This window comes from Podarcis cretensis, assembly GCF_951804945.1.
Source record: "Podarcis cretensis genome assembly, chromosome: 8".
Classification (NCBI taxonomy): Eukaryota; Metazoa; Chordata; class Lepidosauria; order Squamata; family Lacertidae; genus Podarcis; species Podarcis cretensis.
In genome coordinates, this window is record NC_137177.1 from 51,475,061 (window position 1) to 51,502,879 (window position 27,819).

The 27,819-nt window shown below is 43.8% G+C and overlaps 2 protein-coding genes across 4 annotated transcripts in view; one reads left to right on the plus strand and one right to left on the minus strand.

The window, feature by feature from the left end:
• Nucleotides 1-2,664: 2,664 nt before the first annotated feature.
• Nucleotides 2,665-27,819, minus strand: part of CA5A (carbonic anhydrase 5A) — a 32,083-nt gene continuing 6,928 nt past the window's right edge. Inside the window, exons 1-7 of one of the 2 annotated variants that reach the window (XM_079986553.1) lie at nt 20,625-20,900; nt 18,009-18,206; nt 9,374-9,492; nt 8,948-9,043; nt 8,085-8,147; nt 6,953-7,108; nt 2,665-5,182 (exon numbers count right to left, since the gene is read on the minus strand). In XM_079986553.1, the coding sequence (XP_079842679.1) occupies nt 4,973-5,182; nt 6,953-7,108; nt 8,085-8,147; nt 8,948-9,043; nt 9,374-9,492; nt 18,009-18,206; nt 20,625-20,775 (993 nt within the window). In that variant the 5' untranslated portion in view covers nt 20,776-20,900 and the 3' untranslated portion in view covers nt 2,665-4,972. Of the gene's footprint in view, nt 5,183-6,952; nt 7,109-8,084; nt 8,148-8,947; nt 9,044-9,373; nt 9,493-18,008; nt 18,207-20,624; nt 20,901-27,819 lie in introns of those variants that run through there. The other variant, XM_079986554.1, reaches the window with a different exon arrangement.
• Nucleotides 21,728-27,353, plus strand: LOC307221827 (E3 ubiquitin-protein ligase TRIM17-like). Of its 2 annotated transcripts, XR_013841555.1 has the most exons (4): nt 21,728-21,742; nt 22,831-23,249; nt 23,775-23,870; nt 26,197-27,353. XR_013841555.1 is itself a non-coding variant. In XM_079986555.1 (3 exons), exons 1-3 carry the CDS (start codon nt 22,839-22,841, stop codon nt 26,203-26,205), a joined length of 516 nt encoding a protein of 171 aa, XP_079842681.1. In that variant the 5' UTR covers nt 22,827-22,838; the 3' UTR covers nt 26,206-27,353. The 2 variants fall into 2 exon arrangements, 1 of the variants encoding a protein (XP_079842681.1); XM_079986555.1 differs by lacking the exon at nt 21,728-21,742 and having other exon boundaries at nt 22,827-23,249.

Below are 27,819 nucleotides of genomic sequence, written 5' to 3' on the forward strand. Positions count from 1 at the left end.
CAGAAAGCAAGACATGAACACAAACAAGTGCACTCCACCATCCTGCCATGGGGGGAGAGCTGGAGCTAAGCAGAGACCTCCTGCAGGCTTTGACAGGCTGTCAGCCATTTTCAAAGCATTCCTGGGAGAAAGAAGCTCCCAACCTCCAGGCCTCTCAAGTGTCCTGCTTGCTTCCTATCAAGCACACATTTTCTTTTTTAGTTTGATTGACATCACAGCAAAGAGCAGACTGCAGCAGGGGTCGTGCCAGGCCCTCCTGAAGGGCAGAGCTAACAGCTTCTTCTGGATACATCAAGCCTTTCTGCACTATTCATTATTACTGCCTTTGTTTTTTTACACATATTTGAATGTACTTGTGTGATCTTTAGTCAATAAATTCATACATACAATGGGTTTTTTTTTTTTTTTACGATGTCTCTTCTCTAGGAGGCAGCTGGCGGGAATGGCCTGATCCAAAAGGGCAACATGGCCTTAGAAGCCAGTATCAAATTAAGATGATCATTTATTACCAATCCTTCCCTAGCAGGTCCCAGGGCAGGTTACCAACAATTTAAGATGAAAAACAGTTAAAACAGATTACAATCACCAAAATAGGGTGGGCCCTGAAATTTATGTTGGGGCCAGTAACTTTTTTTCTCTCCCAATTCAGTTCTTGCCTGGGTCCAGCGAAGATTTGTAAGCAACCATCCACGTTCCATTCAATTATAAGATCAAGCTGTTTGCCTGGCTTTTGGTTTCGTTCAACTTACTCCTTTCAGTTTTTCAGAAGCAGCTCAAATGAACTTCATCTATTTAGGTGAATGGCCTGCCATATCCCCAATGGTTCAGGGTAGGCACAAAGGCTTCCCATTCTCATTCCTCCTCCTGCAAAGGCAGTGGCAACCCCCATTTTATGGATGGAGAAACATATCCTGCTTGAAGGAGTAGAAATGTGCAGTATACACCCTCTGAGGAGTCTGTGGCTGGCAACCATTTGAATTTGGGTCCAGCACTCTTTCCACCTGTTCACACGGTATAATTAGATTATCCATTTCAAATATATGAAACTCGTCTCTTCTGCAAAAGGAGAGAGGATTATTTTGCACTCAGAGCTTTGAAGTTACCACGCAGAACATAGGAGTAACAGCTCTGAGTGCTTGCCCCATTATCACCACTCCGGTCCTTGCATTCAGCCACGGACCCTTTGAAGAAGATTCAATTATAGAATCAGTACTCCATGTGCTAATACTCAGACAAGCGGCGTTTGTCACATCAAAGGGACTCCTTGCTCACACGGCATAATTATACCTGAAGCAAAAGTGGCCCCAAGGCCAGAGATAATGCACAGGTGACTTTCAACTATCAGGATAATTGCTTTGCTCCAAAATGTAAGCTATTTGCTACACACACACACACACACGGTTTTACGTTCTAGCCAATATCTGGAGCTGGTCCTAGCATTCAATAGCTAATTGATTTAGATATCATCTTTATGACACAATCCTGCAGCAGACGATTTGTATAGAACAGGCACGTCCAACTCCCAAGTGACTGGCATCTACTAACAGTATAAAAATACTGGCTGTGATCTACCCATTGTCATTGCCAGGCAAAGTTGTCGAGCCTTTTGGGGGGGAGGCAAAGCTGTTGTTGAGCATTTTTGGGGGGGGGCACAGTTACTTTCCCCCCTACTTCTTTAATTGGACACGATCAACCATTAATGTCCTGCGATCGACCGGTAGATTGCGACCGACCTGTTGGACATGCCTGGTATAGAAGAAAGAATCTCCACTAGTCCCAGAATTGCTTCAGTTTAGACATGTTCTGTTCTTGGAACAGCATCAGATTTTTCTCAGGGCAAGGACTTTCTGGAGGGCCCCACACACCCAGAGGCAAGATGCCGCACCCAGGAGCCCTTTTGCTACTTCACATGCATTATGATACTGGATAGTGTAGACGTTTCTTTCCAGACATTGATTCATCGCAGCCAGGAATCAGGCAGAAGATTGGAGAGGGGCATTTTTGTACAGTTGCACTCAACGCTGAAATGCAGGGAAAGAGGAGGCAGAGAATGTTTTCGCATAAGAATATCTCTCAAAAATAGGGGTCAAAATAGGAGGGAGTGGAAGAACGGGGTCAAATTATTAATATTGCTGAGGCCTAGTTACAAAGTGAGTTTGATTCCTTGCAATGCATATAACGTGGTTCCCCCATTAAAAGCAAATGGTACAGACATTTATCAGCTTAAAGCAGACAAACCCCTTTACCTATCACAAATTTCAGAGCCATTTTATATGCAACCAGTTCTTCCATTCTGAGATGCCAAAGCACTTTTTTTCTTTTTATTTGCAGACGTATCATGATTTCTTTACATGGACTTGTACATGCCCCCAGAATAGCTTGCAAATCAGTGCTCTCTGCTTCTCTTATCTTGAGAGGTTCAAATGCTTCTGAGCCATTTCAGAAACCTCTGGCCTAGCATTCATGAAAAGCCCTGCTTGACTCCGGGGTCCCACAACACTGTATTGTGCCAGCACGTTCACGCACTGCTTCTGCACGCAGCCTAGCCACTCCACTGGGAAGTTGGAGGGAGGAGGCCAGGCAAACCATCCAGCCTCCATCCAGATCTCCCCCGGGAGGCCCCAGTGATTTACAGAATTTTTTTTAAAAATGCCCAGTAGGCAGTTTGCTTGGTATTCTTTATGGTTACCGCTCAAGCGAACAGGCAAATACAATGGTATTCAAAGCACCCAGATTGCTTTTGGAGTGCATGTTTCATGCAGTCCAGGAGCATAATGAACCATTACGTTATTCTTCAGCAAGTACTGCTCTCAACACAGTGCGTTATTGTTCTTCCGTCCCAAGTACAATGCAATTCAGTAGATTTTTTATCTAGTCACAGGCGCTCTCCATACAATGAAACAGTTCATTTTTCCTCCCTAAAAGGAGGATAAAACTGAAAAAACTTCTGGCAACAGGAGGAGAGGTTTGTAAATACGCATTGTGTTTAACCAATTCACCAACTTAAGTGTCTTAGGGTTTTTTGTTTTAGAAAACAGGTGTTAACAGCCTATATAAATTGTTTCTGCCTGGTATCCAAGCCACATGGAGACACATTAATTAAATCAGAATCACCGCATCGCACTATTACTAATCTGAAAGCAATTCATTTAGCATATTCAGAACAAGGGGTATATATGATAGCAGATTTTATAAATACACAGGCATAAGAACAGTCAGGAAGATAAACCATTTGTCAAAAAGACAAGTCAAAAAGACAACCCTGAAGTACAGAAGCCAATCCCGTTTCCTAAAAGTTGTGTAAACTACCTGGCTCCTGTTCTTACCAGCCTAAGTGGAATTAAAGGGTTGATACAACTAGGTAGACCCACTGAAATTAATGGGCCCAAGTTAGTCATGTCCATTCATTTGAATGGGTTTTCTCTGGGTAGAACTAACATTGGCCATAACCTAAAGTCGCCACCTTCTGCAAGGATTAAAACCATTGTGCATGCCAAACTGAGCTCCTATCCTTAGGCCAAGTGTGGGGACCCTCCAGATGTTGCTGAAGTACAACTTCCATCATTTCCAGCAAGCTTGAGCAATGGCCAGGGATGATGGGAGATTTTCCACACCTGCCCTATTTAGTTTCTGAGAATAGATTGGTCCAAATATATCCATACGACTGATGCCATATTCTAACTTTTGCTATACTCAAGTTATATTTGGCACACAAGACCCACCAGCCTATGGTTGAAAAGGAGAGGACACCCTTGCAGAAAACAAGCCGTGTACTGAAGACACTCCCTGTGGGCAAGTGGGAAACGTAAAATTAATCCCACTTTTGTATGGAGTGAAATGAGGGCACATATGTAAACAAAAACTTATGCTTGCAGAAAGTGGATTTCAGTTCACCCTATAATTTAAGTAACATGAGTAATGAAGCTTGTTTTTCAAAACTGCTAGAACAATTTATTTCTACTTTTGACACGTACATGATGAAACTGTAACAGAACACTCCTCAGTACTATTACATAATATTGGGGGGGGGTGTCTGAAAAGGGCTGCAATGCTAAAAGCAATTGATTAATTCTGGCACATGATAAATCTCAAGATAGCTTTAGCAGAAGATGGATCCCGGATGAGGCTTGTTTCTGCTCATACAAATGCTTTTTGCAGGCTTTTGTTTAAAAATACAATTGAGACTTGAGATCAGCCTACAGAGTGGGGGGGGGGGGAATATATATTTATAAGTCTACACGTGAGAGTCCCAACTATGTCAGTAAATATATACTGATGTGTACATACACACAAAGCCCAGTCCTATGCCCATTTCCTTGGAAGTTGGTCCCACTGATCTTAATTGAGCTCGTTTCTAAGGAAGCACACTTAGGATTTCATCCAGAATCCATTTAAACCCACTGGTTTGTGGAAAAGGCTCATTGCCTGGATCCAAGAGAACTAAAACAAACACCTCTGGTAGGCACAAAAGATACAGTGAAAAATTAGATAACTGTTATAAAGTTAAAAGCTCAGAGGTAGACAGAATTGGACCGGGTGTACCAATATAAGCACAAATCCATTCATTAAAAAGTCATTTACTCGTGCAAACTCTCCATTTCCTAGAGCTATGCTTTAGTTATATCTTTCCTTTAATGTGTCCTCTTGGGGACATCTTTTGCCACCATACAGCTTATGAAGCCGAGAATCTGCAAATATATATATATATATATATATATATATATATATATATTGCAATAGAGAAGTCTTGATGACAAAGCTTGGAATTCTACTTGATGCATACGCTGAATGGCTATTTGTGGGAGGGGTTTACGTTAAAGCAGGTTATTGTGCTACAGAAAAAGCAGCTCATTAGAAGAGGAAAGGACCCCAAAACAAACCCAATACCCTTTAAAGTAAGTGACCTTGCATCAAGATATATTCTAAACATATAAAGTGCTAATAAACATTGTATATATTTCCCCCCCTCTCCTTAAAGGCGCACGTGACCCGCCTGGGGCGTTTCCTGCTGGGCATGATGTATCTGTTCATCTGATCTTGTTTCAATGTTCCGTCGGTGCTGGATTAGGAAAGAGGAACGGACGGTACGATCCATTATTGGCTGAAGTGGACGGAAATTGTCCACCATCCTTTGCTCTTCTTCTCCCGCAGGGGTGAAGAGCAACATCCGAAACACCTCAAGCTGGAAATGAGAAAGAGCAAAGTCCAGAAAGTGTTAGGGAAGAAACAAAATTGGTCTCTCTCTCTCTCTCTCTCTCTCTCTCTCTCTCTCTCTCTCACACACACACACACACACACACACCCCTCTCTAATTCCCAAGTTAATGGTTCTGCTCTCTTCCAGAGCTGCTTAAGACGACACTGGGCTGCCCTTGGCCACGTGGAGACAAAATCCATCTCTTATCATTTGCAGCTTGTCAGCCTTTGAGAACATTATCGAATCCTAGACATTTGCAGGATGGCGGCATGCCATCTCTTAATCAAGCCTACATTCTTAAACTGCCCCAGTTTCCAGGATTCAAACACCCAGATGTTAGAGGCCCAGTGCAGTCACAACTACAGTTTGTTGCCTTGGCCCCGAAGATCTCAAATGTGCAACAAAAGCAACCACAGTTTATCTTAACTAGCTAAGCTCTGCACCCAGAGGCCATGCAAGACCAGGCTGCTGTTAACAGGGAAGCTGCCTTAACCATGGTTTGCTCAACAGCAGTTATTACTTTGCTGTTGTTCTGATTATGCTATACATTTTTAAGTTAGCTTTGTACTGGCCTTTTGGTTTTTTTAAACCTGAATCCTATTGGCCACTACAGATCTCTTCTTCTGAGTCAAAAAAGGAATGTAAGTCTTTAAATGAAAGAAAACATTAATCACATGCCACAATTTCGCAGTCAGGTTCGTGATCAATTCTTACTCATGACTCAGATGCAATGCTCAGCTTTGGCTAAAGGAAAGCAAACCACGGTTAAGCATTATGACTGTACTGAGTTGGTGAATCCTGGAAAAGGAATCTAAGGAGAAAAGTGAGAAGCTCGTTGCTAGGAAATGAATTCAAACATAATTTGACCCACAGAAACTGGAAAGGCCCAATGTGTGCCACAAAAGCAAGTGTTATTTTAGAGAAGGAAGGAAATGAGCTTAAAAAGAGGGAAATATTTGAAATCCCCAGGACCCAACCATGAAAGTAAATCCCACTGAGATAAGCAGGAATTGCTTCCAAATGAGAATCCGTATGATTTTGCTTGTTCCAATAGTGATATTATTGTGCTGCCACTGTTAGGAACAGGAAGCATTTCATTTTGTTTCTCATCATCGGTCTGTCTCTCTCTGACCAGACGTTGTTTAAAATGCTCATACTTGGAGCCAAATTGGATGAAATGCTCAACATGCCATTTGCGATCACGTCAGTTTACAAAACAATTAACACAGGAACTGGACAATTTTCACTGAGAGGGCTTAATCTCACTCCACCCCAACTCACCATGATCCCAAAGTCACCCAAAAAACCCAGAACATTATCTCCCCGGAAGCTGCAATTAGCATTGGGAGTGAAGCTTTGAGATACCAAACAAAAATTACTATTTTTTTTACCCACTTGATTGCAAATTACATGTTCATGTCTACTAGTTTAGTTTGCAAAACACACACACACACACACACACACACACACACACAACCCTCCACAATACGAAGTTTTAAAGATTTGCCTTTCCACATATAAACTCAGCCTAACAGTGTTGGATACGTCTGCAGGTATTATTCAGCAGTATATGCTTTCTATACTGCACTTGCAGAGGTGAAAATAAAGTAGAGTTGCATTCACAACATTTTAGAAGACACCAAGCTCCTCCTAGAAAGCTTTTTCCCAGCTGAGAATCTCATTCTTCCTTCTGCTTTCCCACATCCATCCCCAGCAATACACCAGGCTACAGATGGCGAGTTTCCATTTGCTCTACCTGATCATCATCAACCTCTATCGCCTTCTTCTTGATAATCCAGGTGACGGACTCTGAAAGCGGCGGGGTGGTCAGAGATCCTGCGTAAGTCCAATAATCAGGGCATGATGGCAACAAGCAGGAGGGGTCAAATTCATCAAACTCAACGAGATCATCCTAGCAAATGCAAGCCATCAGTGATTAGTCTGGGTTATTCTGTGCAATTGCCTTAAAACTTAGGGAACAAGCTGTGATATCATCATGATTAAGGTTTTAAATGACACTTCAGGTTATATTTTAGTGAGTAAGATCTAATGTATATATTTTAGCTGCTGCTATATCTGTACTGTCCCTGTTATACCAAACTGCTAATTTAAATGTATCCCTATTGTGTTTCATGACTTCCTTGATTTTGTATGTGAGCTGGAACTGGTCTGTGACCGAAATAATAAATTCATTCAGTCAGGATTATTTGTGATGGGATCCTCAGCTTGCATTACTGGTCATCCTGGGTCCTCAGGCACCAAGCGTGGAGAGAGGAGCCACAATTCAATACAGTCCTCCACCACAGCATCCCCACCACATATAGTAGGCCTTAGCTCCTTTTGTACTGCTGTCAGATTTTGAGCCTGTAGGCAGGGATGATCTTATCTTTTTATGTATGTACACAGGGAACATATACGAAGTCAGACCACTGGCTCATCTTAACTCAATATTGTCTGCATGGAATGGCAACAGCTCTCCAGGGTTACAGGCTGGGTTCTCTCCCAGCCTGACTTGAAGATGCTGCCAGAGATCAAACCTGGGACCTTCTGCATGCAAGGCAGACACTCTTCCACTGAGCTACAGCCCTTCCAGAAGCCACTGGGAGAATGGCACACACATTCTGGCTCCTCTGCTTGCAATCAGACTGCTCAACTCTCTGAACAAATGCCTGGCTCAAAGTGGGAGCAAGGCCTTGTGCGGTTCCAGTGCTCTAGGCCACCTGTGGCATAACACAGGCACCGTAAGGCCACCAGCACAAACACAACAGGCACATGCATCATCCAGGAATGCTCATCATCAGGTTGGCTTCAGGGCAAACCTATTGATTGCTCCTGGGCATTGTGAGAGATGGATACTGAATAGCAACTAAGGTTAAAATTCTCTTTACCTTATGTTTAATTGATGGCAAGGCATCGACTAACTTCTGCAGCCCACTGTGATTGGCTCCAAGCTGCGAAGGGAATGGGAAAAAGAGTATGTTTTTATTCATTGCATTTAGAGATCAAGTGGTTTAGTGCAAACTCCTACGACACTAGGTCAGCCTTCTCTAACCTGTTGCCCTGAAAATGTTTTGGACTACAACTCCAATCAGCCCCAGTTGGCTGAGACTGATGGGAGTTGTAGTCCAAAAGTTCCACAGGGCAACAGATTGGCAAAGGCTGCACTATGCCATTAGCCTTTGCCGGACACAGCTGAAATATTTTATGGTATTTATTTGCTCCCACCAAAGGCATCACACTATGCAAGGGAATGCTGGAAGTTCTCAATCAATACAATAACTGAACCGCTGCAGGGAGGACACATATGCAGTTTGGGTGCTGAAAAGTCCTCACTCTTTCTCCCCGTTCTCTCTTCCCTCCTCCCTATAATTCATTTTTTTCTCCATTTATTCCTTCTTCCTGCTCAGTATGATCCTTGGTTTCTGGTTTTGTAACTCATCTAGTTAACCAATAGGATGTATGCTTATATTACTGTGATATAAACAAAAAGTTTAAAGGTTACTTGCAGGTGGTCATCTGTTTAAAAATCTCAGAAGAAGGAGAGTCCACCACCTTCCGAGACAGCCCACTCCATGGCTGAGCAGCTCTTACCACTGAAAGGAAGAGTTCAGTTCAGTTGGACTTATTCCCAGGTAAATGTGCAAAGGAGTGCAGCCTTAAATGTGCTCTTTGTGTAAGGAAGTGTCTCCACACTTATAAGTGACAGTTCAGAATGAACCACTGGAAGATTACAGGCTTCCCACCATCCTACCTTCAAGAAGACTCCAATCACAGCCAAACCATTTTCTTCCATCAAAGCTTCTTCAAAACTTTCATATTTGCAAGAATTCCAGTGTACCAAATGCAGCTGAAATTAAATTCAATCTGTATTTTAGAACCGTGGAATAAATGAGATGGAACAATCTTTTTCTTCGGAAACTGCAATGAATCAGATATGGTTCTCAAAGACCTTGCAGTAGAGTTCTGAGCCTTCTACTCTTGGCTGCCCAAGAGCAACCCCACAACCCCACCCCCACACAAAAAAAGGAGAAATGGCTGCATGGCTACCGGCCAAATCTTTCCACGCGTTGACAGAACACAGAGGAAATGTCACAGGCCCAAAATGCTTTGGTGAACACTTCTGATTAAGACTCACTGGTGCACAACATTCCAGAATCTCACGAAAGTATCCTCTTACCTCTGCTGGGAAGACCTGACAGTCAATCGTGTGCTCCGAGCCCCATTCATTTATGGCCCCCCAGTGAAAGTGAAACTGCTTCAGCCGGTAGTTATTTTCTAAGGGGCCTCCTGTAATAACTTGAATAAGAGGGAAAATGATGTTAGGAGGCCAACACTTAAGCCCCAAGCCTGTACAATTACCTGAAAGTAAGCTCCCATGAAATAAATAAGATTTATTTCTGGATACACATGTTGTATCTCTCTCATCCCTCTCCCTCTTAATCTAAAGACACGTGGCAAGTAAGAAGTAGCAGCAGAGTCTGCCTGGTTCTCCTGAAAGTAGGTGGATGGTTCAAAAAGCAACAACACAGAGGCCAAAAGCAGAAGTGGGGCAGATTTGGCTTGGTGCACAAAGTGCATTGTGCTGGAGGAGGGGTGTTGCGGGATTGGCAAGAATCTTACAGCAACATCTTTCTAACTGTTCGCACTTCAGAGGGGGGAATAAACCACAGCAGGGCTTGCAAAATCACAGTGAAGATGCACAGTGTGACTTCTCTGCTGCTGTAAATAGGAGTCTCTGGGCTGGCTCACTGAGATATTATAGGATGCTTACATCCACAGTATCCAAACATAGTCTCTGCATTGATCCCATGATCTTACAGGGATGCTTCTGGAAGCCTGACAAATATTGGTGACCACGAAAGACAGAGCTATTCCTGGAGTTCTAGCTGAGCCATCTGAACACAAGCCTGGCATGTTTACCGGGAAGTTAGACTCGGTGGTTATGACCGACACCTTATATACATATAGTAAAGCACACTTGGGATCACAGATTAATTACATTTCTTATCCACACCGTAGCAGCAAGAGATTGCCATTAATGCAATGCAAGAATTCCCACGACTTGCTTTTGCTTAGGAAAAGTAAAATTCTGGAAAAGGTTTTCTGCAGTAACACTTTAGTAATTTAGCACCGATTGTAAGGACTGTTCTTCTGGGTTATGTTCCTTCTTTCCGATGGAAGCAAATGTCAAACACATCTGCTGGATACACATCACCAAAGATGCAGAATCTTTGGCACACCTAGCACATGACCTAAAAAGCTCCAGAAGAAGAGAATTGCCATGTGTGACAGCACCTACGGTACCCAATGCGGTCTGGTGTGCATGCATTATCCCTCCTGCTTCAATCCCTATTATTTCTATTTAATAGATGTAACCATTGATGGAAAGAATGGATATTGAAACATAATTTTGAATTGTTACAATTATTTGCCTGTCTTCCCCAATCTAAACATCCTATGTTATTGCACATCATAATGTCATTGTAATTACTCGGGCATGCATGCACTCCCATAACTCTGTCTACAAGTTCAAAATGATATTATTTTGGACTGTTTTATTTTATTGTTGTAAGTTATATGTTGATATGCAACCAAATCTGTAAGCCTATGCAAATGTATTTTAAAATTTTAAAAGAAAATCAATTTTAAAAGCCTAAATTAGAATTGCCGCATGTGGATAATTCCTTACGGAAATAGAGTCGTACATTGTCCCCATTTAGATTTTTCATCACTAGGATGGCAGCTGAAACTTCCATTGGGCTCACATACGAGGACAACCTAATAAAAGTTATCTGAGAAAGAGAGAGGGGGCTTTGCCCTGCCGGACTTAAAGTTGTATTATGAGGCCGCAGCTTTCTGCTGGCTAAAAGATTGGCTACTTCTCGAAGACACTGATGTATTGGATTTGGAAGGTTTTAATAATGCTTTTGGTTGGCATGCATACTTATGGTATGATAAGGTTAAAATCAATAAGGCCTTTAAAAACCATATTGTCAGAAAAGCAGTGTTTAATGTCTGGACAAAATATAAAGACTTATTGGAAAACAAAACTCCAAGGTGGCTATCACCTCTGGAAGCTAAGGCCCGAAAAAGACCCAATATGGAGGCCAAATGGCCAAAGTATTGGGAAATTTTAGAAAAAGATGGAGACAATTGGAAATTGCAAAGTTTGGAGAAAATGAAGGATAAAGTGAGAGACTGGTTACACTATGCTCAGATTAAATAAGTTTTCAAAAATGACAAAAAGTTAGGGTTCCAGGTGGAGAAATCGAAATTGGAATCAGAACTGCTAGAACCTAAGACTAAGGTACTTTCAAGAATGTATAACTTGCTGTTAAAATGGAATACACAAGATGAAATGGTTAAATCGACTATGATAAAGTGGGCACAGGACATTGGGTATAATATCATGTTCGAGGACTGGGAAAGGTTGTGGACCACTGGGTTGAACTTCACTGCATGTAATGCTTTGAAGGAAAATGTAATGAAAATGATATATAGATGGTACATGACCCCAGTTAAACTTGCCAAAATATACCATTTGTCTGATAACAAATGCTGGAAATGTAAAGGGAATGAAGGAACATTCTTTCACCTCTGGTGGACGTGCCCTAGAGTGAAGGCCTTCTGGGAAATGATATATAATGAGTTGAAAAAGGTATTTAAGTATACTTTCCCCAAGAAACCAGAGGCCTTTCTCCTGGGTATTGTCGGCCAGAGGGTGATAAAGAAGGACAGAACTTTTTTCCTGTATGCAACAACAGCAGCAAGGATACTCATCGCCAAGCACTGGAAAACTCGAGATCTACCCACACTGGAAGAATGGCAGATGCAACTGATAGACTATATGGAATTGGCTGAGATGACCGGCAGAATCCGAGACCTGGGAGAGGAGAGGGTTGAAGAAGACTGGAAGAAATTTAAGATTTATTTACAAAAATACTGTAATTTGGTTGAATGTTAAGAAGGATGCCAGACCATAAATAATTGAGCACCACTAAATTAGATGTAATTTGGATAAGTGAGATTGAGGAAAATATAAACCTTTTGGAGAATTATTAGATGAAATTAAATGAATGAGATTTAAGAATGTAAACAAGATGATAAATTGCTGGAAAAAGTTTTACAATGATGTAAGTGGGAGCGGGAGACGTGAGGGAGTCCAAAGAAGCTTTGAAAATATGTTATGATACATGTCATATTGTTTATTATTTTTGCATTTTGTATTTAAAAAATCTTAATAAATATTTATAAAAATAAATAAATAAATAAAAGTTATCTGTTGCTTAATGACGCCAAGTCCTTTATAAGAGATTGAAAACAGTATGTTGTTATGCAGTGTTTAGTCTGTTATTTGCTAGTGGCTATTCCTTTGGCTGACTTTAAAAAGGGGTAATCTACCTAGGTGAGCCCAAACATAAGACAGTGCACCCTGCTCAACTAAAACCACTTTCCTCCAGGATGTAGAGAAAAGGGTTTGTGAGCATCTGCAGAGAATTGTGGACAAATGTAGCAGAAAATGAGGCTGAATATGACTGTCCCCTTGTGGTGAAGATAAGTACTGACGTTCTTAAGTCATGTGCTAGTACAACAAAAACATTACCTCTAAGTTACTCGGCGATTTCTAGACATACGTGACTACAAAACAAGTGGGATTTTGCAAAAAAAAGTGCATATGCAGACACTGAGCAAAATTCCTGAAATCCTTGCTGCCCTCTCATGCCTTATCCACTTGAAGAGCCAACATTGAAGGGTCAAAAAGCGACCTCGCTACCACATGCTTGGTTTTCTACCACATGCTAAATAAGCCGTTCCTAAAGTTTTAAATTAAGGCGAACGGGAGGAAATGCAATAGAATGTGGTCTCTTTTGCGCCATAGCCTGTATCTCTAGGTGTAGACGTGGAAGTCCCTGTATATTCTTGACAGAACAATCCTAATTACAGAAAGCCAGTGTAAGTGACTCCTCCATGCAGGAGAAATTTGACTGCTTGTCAGCTAAGTTCCACTGGGTTTCCAGTCACAGACCAAAGTGAAGGAATAGGTTTGGAACAGGTGTAAGTCTCTCCTTGCCCCTTCATGTGCCAACACACCCCTGGAACACCGCTTTTGGGAGATTTGCACTGATATATATTATGTCATATTAAGTTCCACCAGCTGAGCCTAGCTTATGCCAGCATAACTCTGGCTCAGCTGGGGTGGGGGACTTACACTGGGCTCAGCCGAGAAAGTTCAGGATCTGACGAATCCAAGTTCTCTCTTCCTGGTGGCTTGGACTGCACTGCTAAATAGTAACTGCAGGCAATCCCACAATGCACTGGGAGGTGCCCCTAACTGCACTTTGGAAGTTCTGCCTGCCACCTAAAACAGCAGATACCAACACCACAAAGCAACCACCAGAGGGCAACAGTGTGCACACAACCACCAGCACTTACCTGCGCTGTCCAACGCCTTCATTTCTCATCTCCTTCTCTCTCTCTCTCCCTTTGCTTTCATTCTACTCCCAGTAGTGCAGCTAGCCTCATCCTTGGAACAAATCTGATTTAGATCCCATCTCAGATGCCGCCTCTCTTAAAAGCACGCTCCTCTATTCAGTTTACTGCCATTGTCTTCCTTCTTACTTTTTGACTCTAATCCACTCTTTTTCCTCTTCTCTATCTGTGCAGCTGCCTATTACTGTCAGACAGAAGAAGCAAGGAGAAAGAAAACAAAGGAAGAAGAGAGCATCAGGAGCACGTGGGAAAGAAGAGTAAGTTACATGTTGAGAAGTCAGAAAGAATCACAAAGAAGAAAAGCATTATAGTAAAGCAAGAACAAGCCTATAATTTAAGTCCCTTCCTAATCCCGCTCCCATTGGAATGAGCAGGGTTTGCAACAGGTGGACTGCAGCATAGGGAAGTTATGTTTATTCATTTTGGGGCTTGAGTAATGTAAATGACACTTGGCTGGATGCTTATCAGGCACATTAAGACATTTTTATGCCAGCAGCACAGATGTGTTTTATTTTATTGTCTTGTAAAATGAGCCTCGCGGATCAGGCCAATGGCCCATCTAATCTTAGCATCCTGCTCTCACAGTGGCCAAGTAGATACCCTAATGGGAAACCCAAAAGCAGAACCGGAATGCAATGGCATTCTGCCCACCTGCAATTGCCAGCAACTGGTATTGAGGCAAAATGCCTCTCTGACAGCAGAGGTAGCATATAAGCATCACCACTAGCAGCTGTCTCTGCTTAGATATTTAAAAAGAGGGAGACGTTATAGGCATATAATGATTAGATTGAAAAGAGTGACGTGGATCAGAATGACTTCAAAGCAAACCTAAAGCGTTTCAATGGAAACCGGTGGATGTTAGCAGCTGAAATTTATAGAGCAAAAGTTACCCTCAAGGAAGGCTAGGAAACTTGAGCGAGAAGGCTGAGATAGAGAATGCAGAGGAACAGGAAAGGAGGGTGGTGTCTGAAGTCAGCCACAGCTATGATAATCATCAAATTTGGAGGGGAGGGGGTTGGGGAGAGGGACCGCTATGCAATTTCTCTTAGCAGAAACCAAGGGACAGTGTGCAGGATAATGGGGAAAGTGAGTCATATCAGGATGCTAAGATAGCAGAAAGATCTTGGAAATGCAAAGCAAAGGTGCTGCTTTCTGCTAGTAAATCTATCAACCTTGTCTAGTATCTCTTGTCCATGTTTAATATATTAGAAGCCTGCTTAAGGAGATCCCCAACACAATTTTAATGTTTTTACTTATACTGCTGTATTGTAAAAATGTACAACAGTATGCAAACATCAAACCAAACAATAAAATAATAAAAAGTTAAAAAAAGTTAAAAGAAATTAAAAACAAACCTCAATAGACCATTGTAGGGAGTGTACCCTTAATTGCCTGCATAGTTATCTACATATATTTATACACCAGCATGAACACAAAAACCTGTCTTATGCTGAATGAGCCCACCTAGCCCAGTACGGTCTACTCTGACTGCTAGCAGCTCTCTGAGGATTTTGGTGGACGTTTCTCAAGCCCCACCCTCCAGGATGCTTTCTTAAGGTGGAGGTTACAGGGAACTGAGTCTGCGACCATCTGCATCCAAAGCATGCCCTCTAACACTGAGCTACATCCACAGCTCATCCTCTCGCAAACATGGCTCTGTGAATTCCATCACTGTAGCTAAATGGCAATGTTACTATTAGTAAAAAAGGTAAAGGGACCCCTGACCATTAGGTCCAGTCGTGGCCGAATCTGGGGTTGTGGCGCTCATCTCGCTTTACTGGCCGAGGGAGCCAGTGTACAGCTTCCGGGTCATGTGGCCAGCATGACTAAGCCGCTTCTGGCAAAACCAGAGCAGTGCACGGAAACGCTGTTTACCTTCCCGCCAGAACCTATTTATCTACTTGCACTTCGACGTGCTTTCAAACTGCTAGGTTGGCAGGAGCAGGGACCGAGGAATGGGAGCTCACCCCGTCGCGGGGATTCGAACTGCCGACCTTCTGATCAGCAAGTCCTAGGCTCTGTGGTTTAACCCACAGTGCCACCCATGTCCCTGTTACTATTAGTACACACTACAATTTTAACCTCTCCTGCTCTGGAACTGCAAGACAAGCAAAAAGAGAAGCTATAAAAAGGAACTGCAGTATCTAAAATAGCTTTCTTAAGATACTTGATACAACCCAAACACAAGCTGTAAGCTTCAGCCTAGGAAGGTTACTACCAGAGAACGATTATGCTTCTTAAAGAGTGCTGTGATGGGCAACCTATGACTCATAAATTGGATCCAGGTGAGGCCACACTAGGATGATGCCTTATAGAATCATTAGTCCATCTACCTCGGTACTGTCAACACCGGAGGGCAGCAGCTTTAATTGGTATGAGGAATTTCCCTACATCAGGACTTGAACCTGGGACCTTTTGCATGGAAAATATGTATCCCACCGCAGGGCTATGACCCTTCTCTAATTTAAACATACTCTTTGCATAATGGCTACTCAGGTAACTGGACTTAATCCAAGTACTGTGTAACACACAACTTACTTAATGAGTGCTGCTAAGTGTTCTAACCACACATCACTAACAGCCACCACAATGTTAGTTATTGGCTAAACAGATTATCAATGTACAGCTTTTGAGGCTCTGTCTTATCTGTTTAAAATTAAAACAACCATTACAGCATTAAGCACAGAGCACTTGGTTCAAGTGAGCTAACAAAACCTGACTTTTCTTTTCAGGAAGAATAAAAAGAGCTCTTCCAATGCCAGAGAAGGCAGCTATATTCAGTTTCCTTCCATTTACTGAGGTTTCAATACAATTCCAAGGGGAACCAGAGAACAAGTTGCTTTGTGAGAACCAAGCACCTATCTTGCCTTCTAGATATTTTCCAAGTACATTATTCAAAAGCTTATCTGTGAAATGCAGCCAAAATGATAAACAACCTTTTATTTCATTAATGTTTAATGCCAGAGTTATACTATTCATTTGGGAACATGCACACATGAAACCTCCTCAAGGGCTTCCTCTACAAAAATGAATGGGTAAAAGTTGAATGAAAAAGCATCCAAAAGAATGAAAAAAATGCATCCAAATAAAGAATGTCAGCTGCTCCCCAAGTCTTGTACGGATTACAGTTGGAGTGAATTTTAGCCAAGAGACAAAATTCATGGAAATCATAGCAAAAAAAAGAGTAATTGCTGGACTAAGATTGCTTGACTAAGACCCTGATGGAAAAACTTATTTGGCCGTAAAGTTCTCTGAGTTATTGTGTTGCACCCTAACCTACCTCACAGGATTGCAGAGAATAATAATAATAAAAAAACAAAACGAGGAAGTTTCCATCTATGCTGCCCTGAGCTTCATGGAGGAGGAATGTGTGTGGTTAAAATGTAATACATACATAACAGGTAACAGCCTTTGTTAAGGATTAGTTCCTACACTGAATGTACTGCAAATATGAATAGTTTTTCAAAAACCAGGGATGGGGAGACCTGTGACCTTCCCCCAACTACAACACACATCATCCTTGAACCATGCTGACTGTGACTGATGGGAGTTATAATTCAACAACATCTGGAGGGCCACAAGTCCGCTACACATGTAATACACTATTCCTGTTTCCTAAATTATAATGATTCACAGAGTCTGGAAGTCAAAACTAGATACTGTATTAATTATCTTAGAGGATTAGTTAAGAATTTCCACCCACAGACTTCACTCATGAACGTTTATATGGCCCTTTTCATGTATAAAACGCGATACAATTCTCATCTGAACAGGGGCCTTTATTTGGTAGAGCTCTGGGATCAGGAGAGCCACGTAACCAAAGCCACATAATAGGGCTGCTGCAAAAAGCGGAGATTTGAATATAGATCTCTGGACCAAACATCCGCCTTTTACCCTAGCAAATTAGCAGGGCAATTGTCACTCGTATTTTAAAGATGTGGATCAGCTTTCACAAGGGCATGGATGCGAGCAAAAATGCAAGGATTCACATGACACATATTTGCCCGGATATTTTGGGAAATAACATGCAGAAATGTCTGCCAATGTACTTAGCTTTTGCCAACTGGAGGGGTGGCGAAAGGTGCCTGCTAGGCCAGAACTTAACAGCAGGACCAGTGGGTCTTAGGAATCTGCTCTACACCAAGCCAGATCATTGGTGCATCTAGCTCAATATTGTCTACACTGACTGGCAGCAATGGGTCATCAGGGTTTCAAGCAGGGGGCATTCCCGGCCCGAGCTGGAGAAGCCATCAGGCATACAAAGCAAGTGCTCTACCACTGAGCTATTATCCTATGATCCCAGGCATCCCCTTAAGTCTTACTTGATTTGTCTGTGGTATCCTCAAACTCAACCAGGAACGAGTATCCGTTGTTCCACATATGGAGGCAAGTGGCTGGATCGTAGCGTATTTCAAGGGGTTTAAGATGGGGGTCATAGACGCTGTCTCTCCACTGGATATTGATCGGAGACTGCCGGCTGCCCCCCGGGATTGTAATCGGGCTCTGCCACAGCGGATGTACTGGAAGGAGAAGAGGAGGACACAGGAAGTTTCTCATAAGCTGTATGGAACTCACAGATATGTTTTAGGCTGATTGATCAATGGAAGTTGCTTGGAAGAGTAGTAGGCCACAGTGCAAACAATTCTCCAAGTTGTTCTGCGTGTCCAGGGGGCCTCTGGCTGCAAAACAACACTTGCCCACTTCTGAAACGAAGGGGAGTTTCAAAAGCAGTTTACAACGTAGCATGAAAATTCAAAACATCCCACCAAGTGATGGGAAGCTCTTCAGCTCGCCTGAAGTACTTCTCTTGATCCTGGTGACAGCGTTCCAGCTGGCAACCATATTCCAAGCCAGCCTGCTTCCAAAAGTTATCAATGAAAGGAATAAACAGTTGCAATTCAGATTCACACAGAGAAGCCGCAATTAGATTTGCACCTTAACACCGCCCTGAACCTGATGTTCCCTCACACCTTTGCATTCTCCAATAATTCTTTTGATTTTAATGCAATTGCTTTCAACAGTCAGATACGCTGTCACATCATTCCCTAATCTGTGGTCTTTCCTGCCACTGCTAAATATCAGCACAATTCCCAAGAAAGCCTGGATGTCAGTGCAAAGGAAAGGAAAGCTGCTCTGGGGAGAAAAGTCTGACAACCGAGTATGGAGCAACAAGTGGCAGACTTTTGGCTCTCAAATTTCAGCAGCGCTGTGTGCAACGCTAACATTCAGCATTAACCCCCAGCCCATCTCTTGCAATCCATTCTATATCCTGAGGTGCCAGCACCCAGTTCAGCCAAACCAGTTCCACTATCCTCATATCATATTGTACAACCCCATGACTAGGGGACTGTCCCCTATGAGATAAAGCCATGATCCATTTTTCCAAATCAACTGTTGCATTTGCACAATACTGAAAAGTATGTGGGGACTCCAGATGTGAACAACAAATAAGGAACTAAAAGGTAAAGGTACCCCTGCCCGTACGGGCCAGTCTTGACAGACTCTGGGGTTGTGCGCCCATCTCACTTAAGAGGCCAGGGGCCAGCGCTGTCCGGAGACACTGCCGGGTCACGTGGCCAGCGTGACATCGCTGCTCTGGCCAGAGCCAGAGCCAGAGCCGCACACGGAAACGCCGTTTACCTTCCCGCTGGTAAGCGGTCCCTATTTATCTACTTGCACCCGGAGGTGCTTTCGAACTGCTAGGTTGGCAGGCGCTGGGACCGAGCAGCGGGAGCGCACCCCGCCGCAGGGATTCGAACCGCCGACCTTTCGATCGGCAAGCCCTAGGCGCTGAGGCTTTAACCCACAGCGCCACCTGCGTCCCACCAATAAGGAACTATGGGTGTGCATTTGGGTCACTCCACATTATACATCCCCTCCCCCAGAAGACTGTCCTCTGCAAGATGGCATCAGGACATACGGCTCTGTGACATTTCCCTGCAAAGACCAGCTGAGACCAAAGGGGGCCACTTCCCAAAGGCCCTGCTGGGCTCTTGCTATGAAACCATGGACTAGTAGGTTGGGAGTTGGGGAGTTTCTGAAGTGGGTGCAAACAAGTGAGGAAGAAACTGGGAATGACAGTGTGAAGTTTGTTGCAGTTTAATTTATCAAAAAGTTTTAACTCCTCCTTTACCTAATGAGAGCTGGTATGGTGTAGTTGTTAAGAGTGCTCAGTTAGGGCCTGGGAGAAACCAGGGTTCAAGTCCCAACTCAGTAATGTAGCAATTGGGTCACCTTGCGCCCATCACTACCTCCCAGGGCTGTTGTGAGGATAAAATGAGAAGAACCATGTATGCTGCCTTGGAAACTCCTTAAGAGAAAGGTATGGTATAGATGCTATAATAATGTACATACTGTATACACAACAGCAGAGTGTACAGAATACAAAACAAGCAGTCCACACAATAATCCATCATACAATATTGGGGTGCTAGGGAAAGGGCACAACCACTGGGGTTCAAAAAAGCAGATCAGAAATGAAAAAGATTTAAGGTGGAGACAGGTGGAGAATGAATTGAGAGGGGTGTTTTGGGCAGGGGCGAGTTTGTAATAGTACATTAGGGTTGTACCTAACTAGGCAAAAAGCAACCCCTATTGTGTGTGTGGGAGGGCTATTTGAGAATGAGAAAAGGAACATGGGGGGGGGGGGAATAAGCAGGGTGTGGACAGCTGGGAAAAGACATGGGGAGGGGGGCGAAGGGGAAATATTAGGGCCTTATGGACCCCAGGTACAGGCCATAATTTGGGGGGGGGGAATAAGCAGGGTGTGGACAGCTGGGAAAAGACATGGGGAGGGGGGCGAAGGGGAAATATTAGGGCCTTATGGACCCCAGGTACAGGCCATAATTTGGGGGGGGAGGGAATGTTCCTGCAGAGAGAAGAGGGGGAGAGGAGGAATCTCTTTTCGGGGGGGGGTCGCCGCGGGGTGTGTCACTCACCGCCGTCCCGGAGGCGGTAGGAGGCGCAGGCGCCCAAGCTGCACCGCCTCACCCCGCCGCCGCCGCCGCGGCGGACGGAGAGGGCGGCTGGACCCGGCCGAGGGTCCCTGCCGAGGCGGAGGAGCAGCGGCGGCAGAAGACGACGAGCCATGGCCGAGGAGGCAGCGGCGGCGGCGGCGGCGTTGTTTGGAAGCGAAAGGCTCCCTTAGTCCTCGGCCGGCGCAGCCGAGCCAGCCCCTTCCGGGGCCTCGCCCACCATCCCCGCCCGGCAAAGCGCAGCGGCCGCCAGCGGGCGAAAGTATCCTGGGAGGGACGGCAGAGTCATTTCCCCGCTCGCCGCCTGCAGGCGCCAAAAACGCTCCGCGCCGGAGTTGGGGGGCGAGAGAAACTTTCCCGGCTCGATCCGGGCGCAGGTTTCGGCGCAAGCGGCACTGGAGAAACCAAAGGGAGAGAGCGGGTCACCTCCATCCCCTCGAGGCGCATTTTATTAAGAGATTTGGCATGGGAGATAACCAGGCGCTGCAGTCTGTCTGATGATCGGATGGCTTGGAGCGCTTTCAGGGAGGAAGCCCCGTTGGATTCAGTGTAGGGCTTACTCCTGAGTAGACACCAATAAGGATTAAGGTGTTAACGTGGGAGAGAGAGGGCGGCCACTTAGGCATGGCGTCGGGGGCGGGGAGGGAGAGATTTGCATGAAATTATCACTTGCTAATGTCAGATGTGTATCAGATGCAAATTTCTAAATGATTACAATACTATGATTTTAAAAGGCACGCGAGAGCTCTCACCCAAGGAGGGAAAATGAGTTTCTCTGCGCCTGCTCAAGCCACTGACTGACTGTTCATAGGCAGCTGTTTTATAGGCCTATAAAACGCTGTACTAACCGCCCCTTCTACTGTTTTATAGGCAACGTTATATAGGCTATCGTCCAAACACACAGTCTTTCATTTCTGGGCTATAGAAAAACTTTATACTGCGAATGAAGCATACAGACAATTTGATCCTCCCTTTCTTCCCTGGAAATGAGATTAAGAACACAATTCCTCAAAGAGTTAAATGAAGATTCACAGTGCAGTCCTACTCAGAAGTTGAATCCCGTAGGACTTACTCCTAGATGGGTGTACAGCCTAAATATGGAAAGGTCCTCTAATAAGCAAGGACTCTCTCATTAGTGAGCTAACTGGTTACAGGTGCTCCAGTGACCAGGTGTGGGGGAACTTTGGCTCACTGGATGTTACAGAACTACAACTCCCATCAGCCCCAGAAAACATGCTCAGTGGTCAGGGATGATGGGAGTTGTGGTTTGTCAACATCTAGCAGGCCAAAGGTTCCCCTTACCTTCAGAATACTATAAAATCCAGGCAGGCTTCATGTTAAGGATGCTGGGAATTGTAGCTCCATAAGGGACAAGCTACAGTTCCCAGGATTCTTTACAGAAAGTAATGTGCTTTAAATGTGTGGGTGTGATCTTTGTCTGGATTGCAGTATTTCTTGGTGGTGTTTAACTGTAAGTAAACTACTGAATTAAAAATAGTAGTGTGGTTCTTTATAGTGATCAAATTTAGTACATGGCTGTTTAGAACGGTGGCTTTTTCTTTGGGGTAGAGACTCCGCATCAGAAGGTATTTGTTATACTGTGATCCTAGGTATCTTTACTTAGAAGTAAATTATGCTGAGTTCAATGGGACTTACTGTCAGATTTTTACTGCACAGGGTTGTTATCTTAAGTTTATAAACTTATCCTATCAACTGGTGTACAGTTACCTAAGAGTAAGCCCTAGCGCTTATTTCTGAAAGTACACATATATAGGATTGGGTGGCTGTGTAACTTCAACTAAATTCCTGTTTAAAAATATAATATGCAACACTTGTGTTTAGTTTGGCTTATTGGTCAAACTCTTGAATTGTTTTCACCTTTTTTAGGTGGACTTTAAAAAAATTATGTTGAAATTATGGTGTAAACTTGAAACATATGCTACTTATGAAATATTTGTACAGTGTCCTCATCAAAAGACTTGTCCCTTAAAATATGTTGGGTGTTGATAGTTTGGAAGGCATTTGTGCTCTGTAAGTTTTGCAACAAAGTGGATTTGGACTTTATAATGAGTAAGACCTCTTAGTTTTGCCCACGACCACCATTTTTGTTCCTCTTGAACTGTTTTAATCAGAAATGAAACCCAACCTGCTGTTATTGCCCTCTAGGGAGAAATAAGGATGGCAGCTGAGGGACCTCTTGAGGAGCTTATTGATGCAATTACTTGTCCCACCTGCCTGGGATATTTCAAAGATCCTGTGATGTTGGAGTGCGGGCATAATTTCTGCAAAGTCTGCATTGTCCAGTCCTGGCCTGAATCTGAGGGAGCGTCTGCTTGCCCTGAGTGCAGGAGACTCTTTCAGCCAATGGACAGCAGGCCAAACTGGCAACTGGCAAAAGTGGTCCAGCTTGTCAAGCTGTGGGTGGAGAGATGCACAGAAAGGAGAAGAGAGGTGTGTAAAAGGCATCGGAAGCCCCTGAAGTTCTTTTGTAAGGATGATGAAGCCCCGCTTTGTATGGTGTGTAAACAGACCAAGGCGCACAGTGGCCATAAGGTAGCCCTGTTGGAGGAGGTTGCCCAAGAGCTCAAGGTAAGCAAGGCAAACATTGTAATCTGCCTTATACGGAGGCTGTTTGGGGGAAAGGCCACAGCTTAGTGGTCGAGCATCTGCTCTGCAGGCAGAAGGTCTGAGGTTCAGTCTCCAGGTAGAACTCAGTCTCTATCCCTAGAGAGCTGCTGCCAGTCAGTGTAGACAATACTGAGCTAGATGGACCAATGGCCTGACTCCTTATAAGGCAGTGTCCTGTGTCCATGTGGCTCAGAACTCTACACTGGCTGGCAGCAGCTCTCCAGGGTTTCAGATGGAGAACATTCCCAGCCCTACCTGCAGATGCCTGTAACTGAACCAGGGACTTTCTGCATGCAAAACAGATGCTCCACCCCTGAGCTCTGACCTTCACTGGTGGGATTTGCTGCCACCCTATAAAGATGTGGAGGTGGCCTTGGGTTGTTTTAACTTGGGGGTGGGGGAGGGGGTTGGACAAACAAATCAAGCAAAGGGAAAATCTCCCTGATAAAGCAAAAAACATCATTAGTTGTTGTTGTTGTTGTTCAGGAGAAAACCAAAGCCCAGCTGAAGGCTATGGAGGAAGAGAGGAAGAACCTTGAGGGCTGCAAAATTACTCAAGAGCCGGGAAGATCAGAATGGCTGGTAAATGTTTTAATTTATATAGCTTGCACAACCTTGGCGCTCCTCTCTCCTGTTTTCCAGCCGCAGGCAGCAACTGCACTGCAATGCCCCACTTCCACTTGGGAAGAGATATTTCTTCCTCCCAAGACTTCCTTCCACTTGGTGCTCCCTGCTGTCCTGCTTCCCCTTTGCTGCTGAAGCAGACGGAAAACAGTTATGAAAACCCCACTGCTATGTGGTCTTAACTTTATAAGTTAAACTTGTCCTGTTTGGTATTAAGTGGTTGAAACAAATGACCCCACCCCAGAAAATCTGCGGTAAGAAAAGTTACAGGATTTAAGCAGGGAGCTGCAGGATAAACGAAGCTGTGTCAACTCTGAAACTTCCGCAGGCACAAACGGTATTAATAGTAATCACCCTGACACCCACAATCATGAATTCATGATATAAAGGCTTTAGGGGGGGGGGCCTAAGCTAATTGCTGCCCTTCTCCTGATAAGAGGCTTGGAGGGAAAACAAGGGAGTAAGGTAATTTTCTGGCACTGATCAAGGAAGTGTCTGGGAAGAGGAAACCACACTGCAGGTCTTTGGAGACCAGGTGATGCACACACCCCACCAAGCATAGTCCATCTGGTCACTCCTACTAGTGAATGCAGACAGAAATGAAGCAGCCCATGGACATTGCGAAATGAAAGGGAAGCACTGGTGTGCTCCGAGGACCCCTGAGTTGCTGGATCTTCCATTTGCACAGGGAGATGGCACTATCAATAGATCTTGTCCTGTCCAGCTCTGGGATTATGTCTCTTTTACTGGAGCTGTGGTAGTTAAATATATACAGTGGTACCTTGGTTCTCAGACTTAATCCGTTCCAGAAGTCCATTCCAAAACCAAAGCGTTCCAAAACCAAGGCGCGCTTTCCCATAGAAAGTAATGCAAAATGGATTAATCCGTTCCAGACTTTTAAAAACAACCCCTAAAACAGCAATTTAACATGAATTTTACTATCTAATGAGACCATTGATCCATAAAATGAAAGCAATAATCAATGTACTGTACTATAAAATAAATAAGACAGTATTGTAGATGATAATTAATTTTTTTCTTATGTTGTAAGAAAAAACTGCTCCTTTTCCCTTATGGGGTACCCAAGAGCCCATATATGTAGGTTCCTTTTGTAGGTTTTCTATTGGTAGGAGAAAAATAACAGAGGCCAGCCAGAGAATATTGAGAAGCAAAGCTTGATCTTTATTAAACTGTTGCAACCGGGTGCTCACCCACCCACCCCCGCAGGAGGGAGGAAGAACCCAGAACAATGTTTTGCAAGCCCTTATATAGACTTTTGAAACTGCCACCTTGTAGCTCAAGACCACCCCCAATACATCATACGTACATCACAGAAGGGGCTGTCTACAGCAGAATCCTGTCTGGCAGGAAACCTGTTAATGGGTTTACCTGGAGAGCCTGGCCATTATTTTGTGATGATAAATACTTAATTTCTGAGTCCAGGTCACAGGCTCACCCTATTCATACACAGATACGCCCTTAAGACTGGATTTGTGAGCAAAGAGACAATGGGGAGGCTTTTCCATTTCCTTCCTCCTTGCAGAGAAACATTTGAGGTCAATTTAGGGGGGGTCAAAATGGTTTTGGGATTGCTTTCCCTGTACTATTTCAGACACGTAGTTTATATGCTTATGTATGTGTTTGCCTTGTCAATTTATGAACATATAGGAATTCTATATATTCTCACATATATAAATCATAACACTTACCTGCACTGATGATAGTCATTATTTGGATGGGGGGGGGGGCTTTTATCCATTTCCACAGTCAATCAATCAGTAGCCGAACTGGGTTCCACACAGTCACAAAAACAAATTAACCAAAAAAGCCTCAAAAACAAAAACGCAAAATAAATAGCAAAAACAAAAGCATCAAACTTAATCCATTCCGGAAGTCCGTTTGACTTCCGAAATGTTTGAAAGCCAAAGTGCAGCTTCTGATTGGTGCAGGTGGCCCGGAAACAATAGCTGACAGCCTCATCGGCCGTTCGGCTTCCAAAAAATGTTCAAAAACCGAAACACTTAACATCCGGGTTTTCGGCGTTTGGGAACCAAGGCATTTGAGTAGCAAGGTGTTTGAGAACCAAGGTACCACTGTTTATCTTAATAACTAGCCACTACATTCTCTTTGTCATTGACTTGCCTCTACTAACTTGAAGGGAGTAATTTCTGCTCTCTGTGAGGCTTCCTGACCAAATCCATGTGAAGTTTGAAGAAAGAATGTTTTGTGAATCTACATCCCCTGATCTCACCCAGCCTTCTCCTTTTCTTTCTCTGCCCTGCAGAAAATGTGACTGGACCCAGGCTTGGCACCCTATCCCCTGTCAATCTGTCTGAGGACCCTAAGGGTGTGAGACGTAAGGCGTAAATGATTTGGAACCTGCCTGTCCACCTTCTGATGTTGTACAAAACACAAAGGAATCCAACTCCCACGGCCTTCACTCTGAAGACAGAGGGACCACCAGGTTGTGAGTCCTCAGAAACTTAACCCCATCTCATAATTCAATGTGCATGTTCAGTCATGGGTGGGGAGACGGCAGGCTCCACCTCCCCACCTGTAAACTTGCATTTGAACTCCCATGTAAAATTCCCACGTAGAGGGATCTGTTCGGGAATTCAAATGTACATACTGAGTTACTAACCCTATGCTTCTGTTGAGGAAGCCTTAATACTTATGTTTACCTAGTTGATTCTAGGTTCTTCAATTCCTTCTAAACTAACACTTTTGCCCAGGGAGAAGACTGTTTTTTTCCTGGACTTTTAGAGGATTTTTTTAGAACTTTAATTTCAGCCTTGCTTTGTGAGGTTTGCATTGATCCCTAAAATAAACTGTTGGGAACAATTCTATAACATACCTCAGGCAGGGAGTAAATATACACCTGAGTGACCTGAGAGTCCTTTACTTACAATGGTTCCTTGAGCGAACTGATAAGTGTTATAATGCCATCTCATCCATCTTGTATTTTTATGTGCTCATCAGATATTCTGATCAAGTGGCATCTCTTTGCTGAGGTTTGTTCTTATATGGGGTGGGGTGGGGGTTGGTTACATATGAGCACTGACAAAATAAAAATAAAGCTTTTAACAAACTAAGCAGAAATGTATCAAATTGCTGCGTATCAAAGAGAAACTGTTCCATGATCACTCTGATGGCTCTTGCAAGAAGATTTATCTCCAGCACTCAGTCGTCTAGAGATGCTTGAGAGCCAGATGATGTTTGGGGGAGTTGTTTCCTCCAGGGGCATAGACCTGACCGGATTGCAAGCAGAGGGAGAGGCCCACTTCAAGTGGGAAAAGGGAGAAACACTTGGTCAAAACTCTGTGGATTAAACAAGCAAGGAGACCAGGGTCTTAGTGTGGGAATGTTCAGGGAGGCAGGAGAGGATATATTGTTTAATGATATCCTTCCCAACTTGTGTTAGCAAGTTCTGTATCTTAACAGAGCAACATTCCCCTTTAAATGCACAGTGGTTTGCTTGTTGCAAGCTCGTCTGAGCCTCTCAATACAGTGGTACCTCAGGTTACATACACTTCAGGTTACAGACTCTGCTAACCCAGAAATAGTACCTCAGGTTAAGAACTTTGCTTCAGGATGAGAACAGAAATTGTGCTCTGGCGGCAGCAGGAGGCCCCATTAGCTAAAGTGGTGCTTCAGGTTAAGAACAGTTTCAGGTTAAGAACGGACCTTCAGAACGAATTAAGTACTTAACCTGAGGTACCACTGTATAAGAGTCCTGGTAAGATCCCTTACTGTCCCTTTTAAAAAGAACAGAAAGTCAACGTAAAAGTAGTTTACTCAAAATCTTTCAGTTCACAGTTAGATCCCTGAAGGCAGACTTAGATTGCTAAAGTACAGATCTACATTAACTATCCCATAAGGGAGTTAGTCCCAAGTGACTGCGACTGAG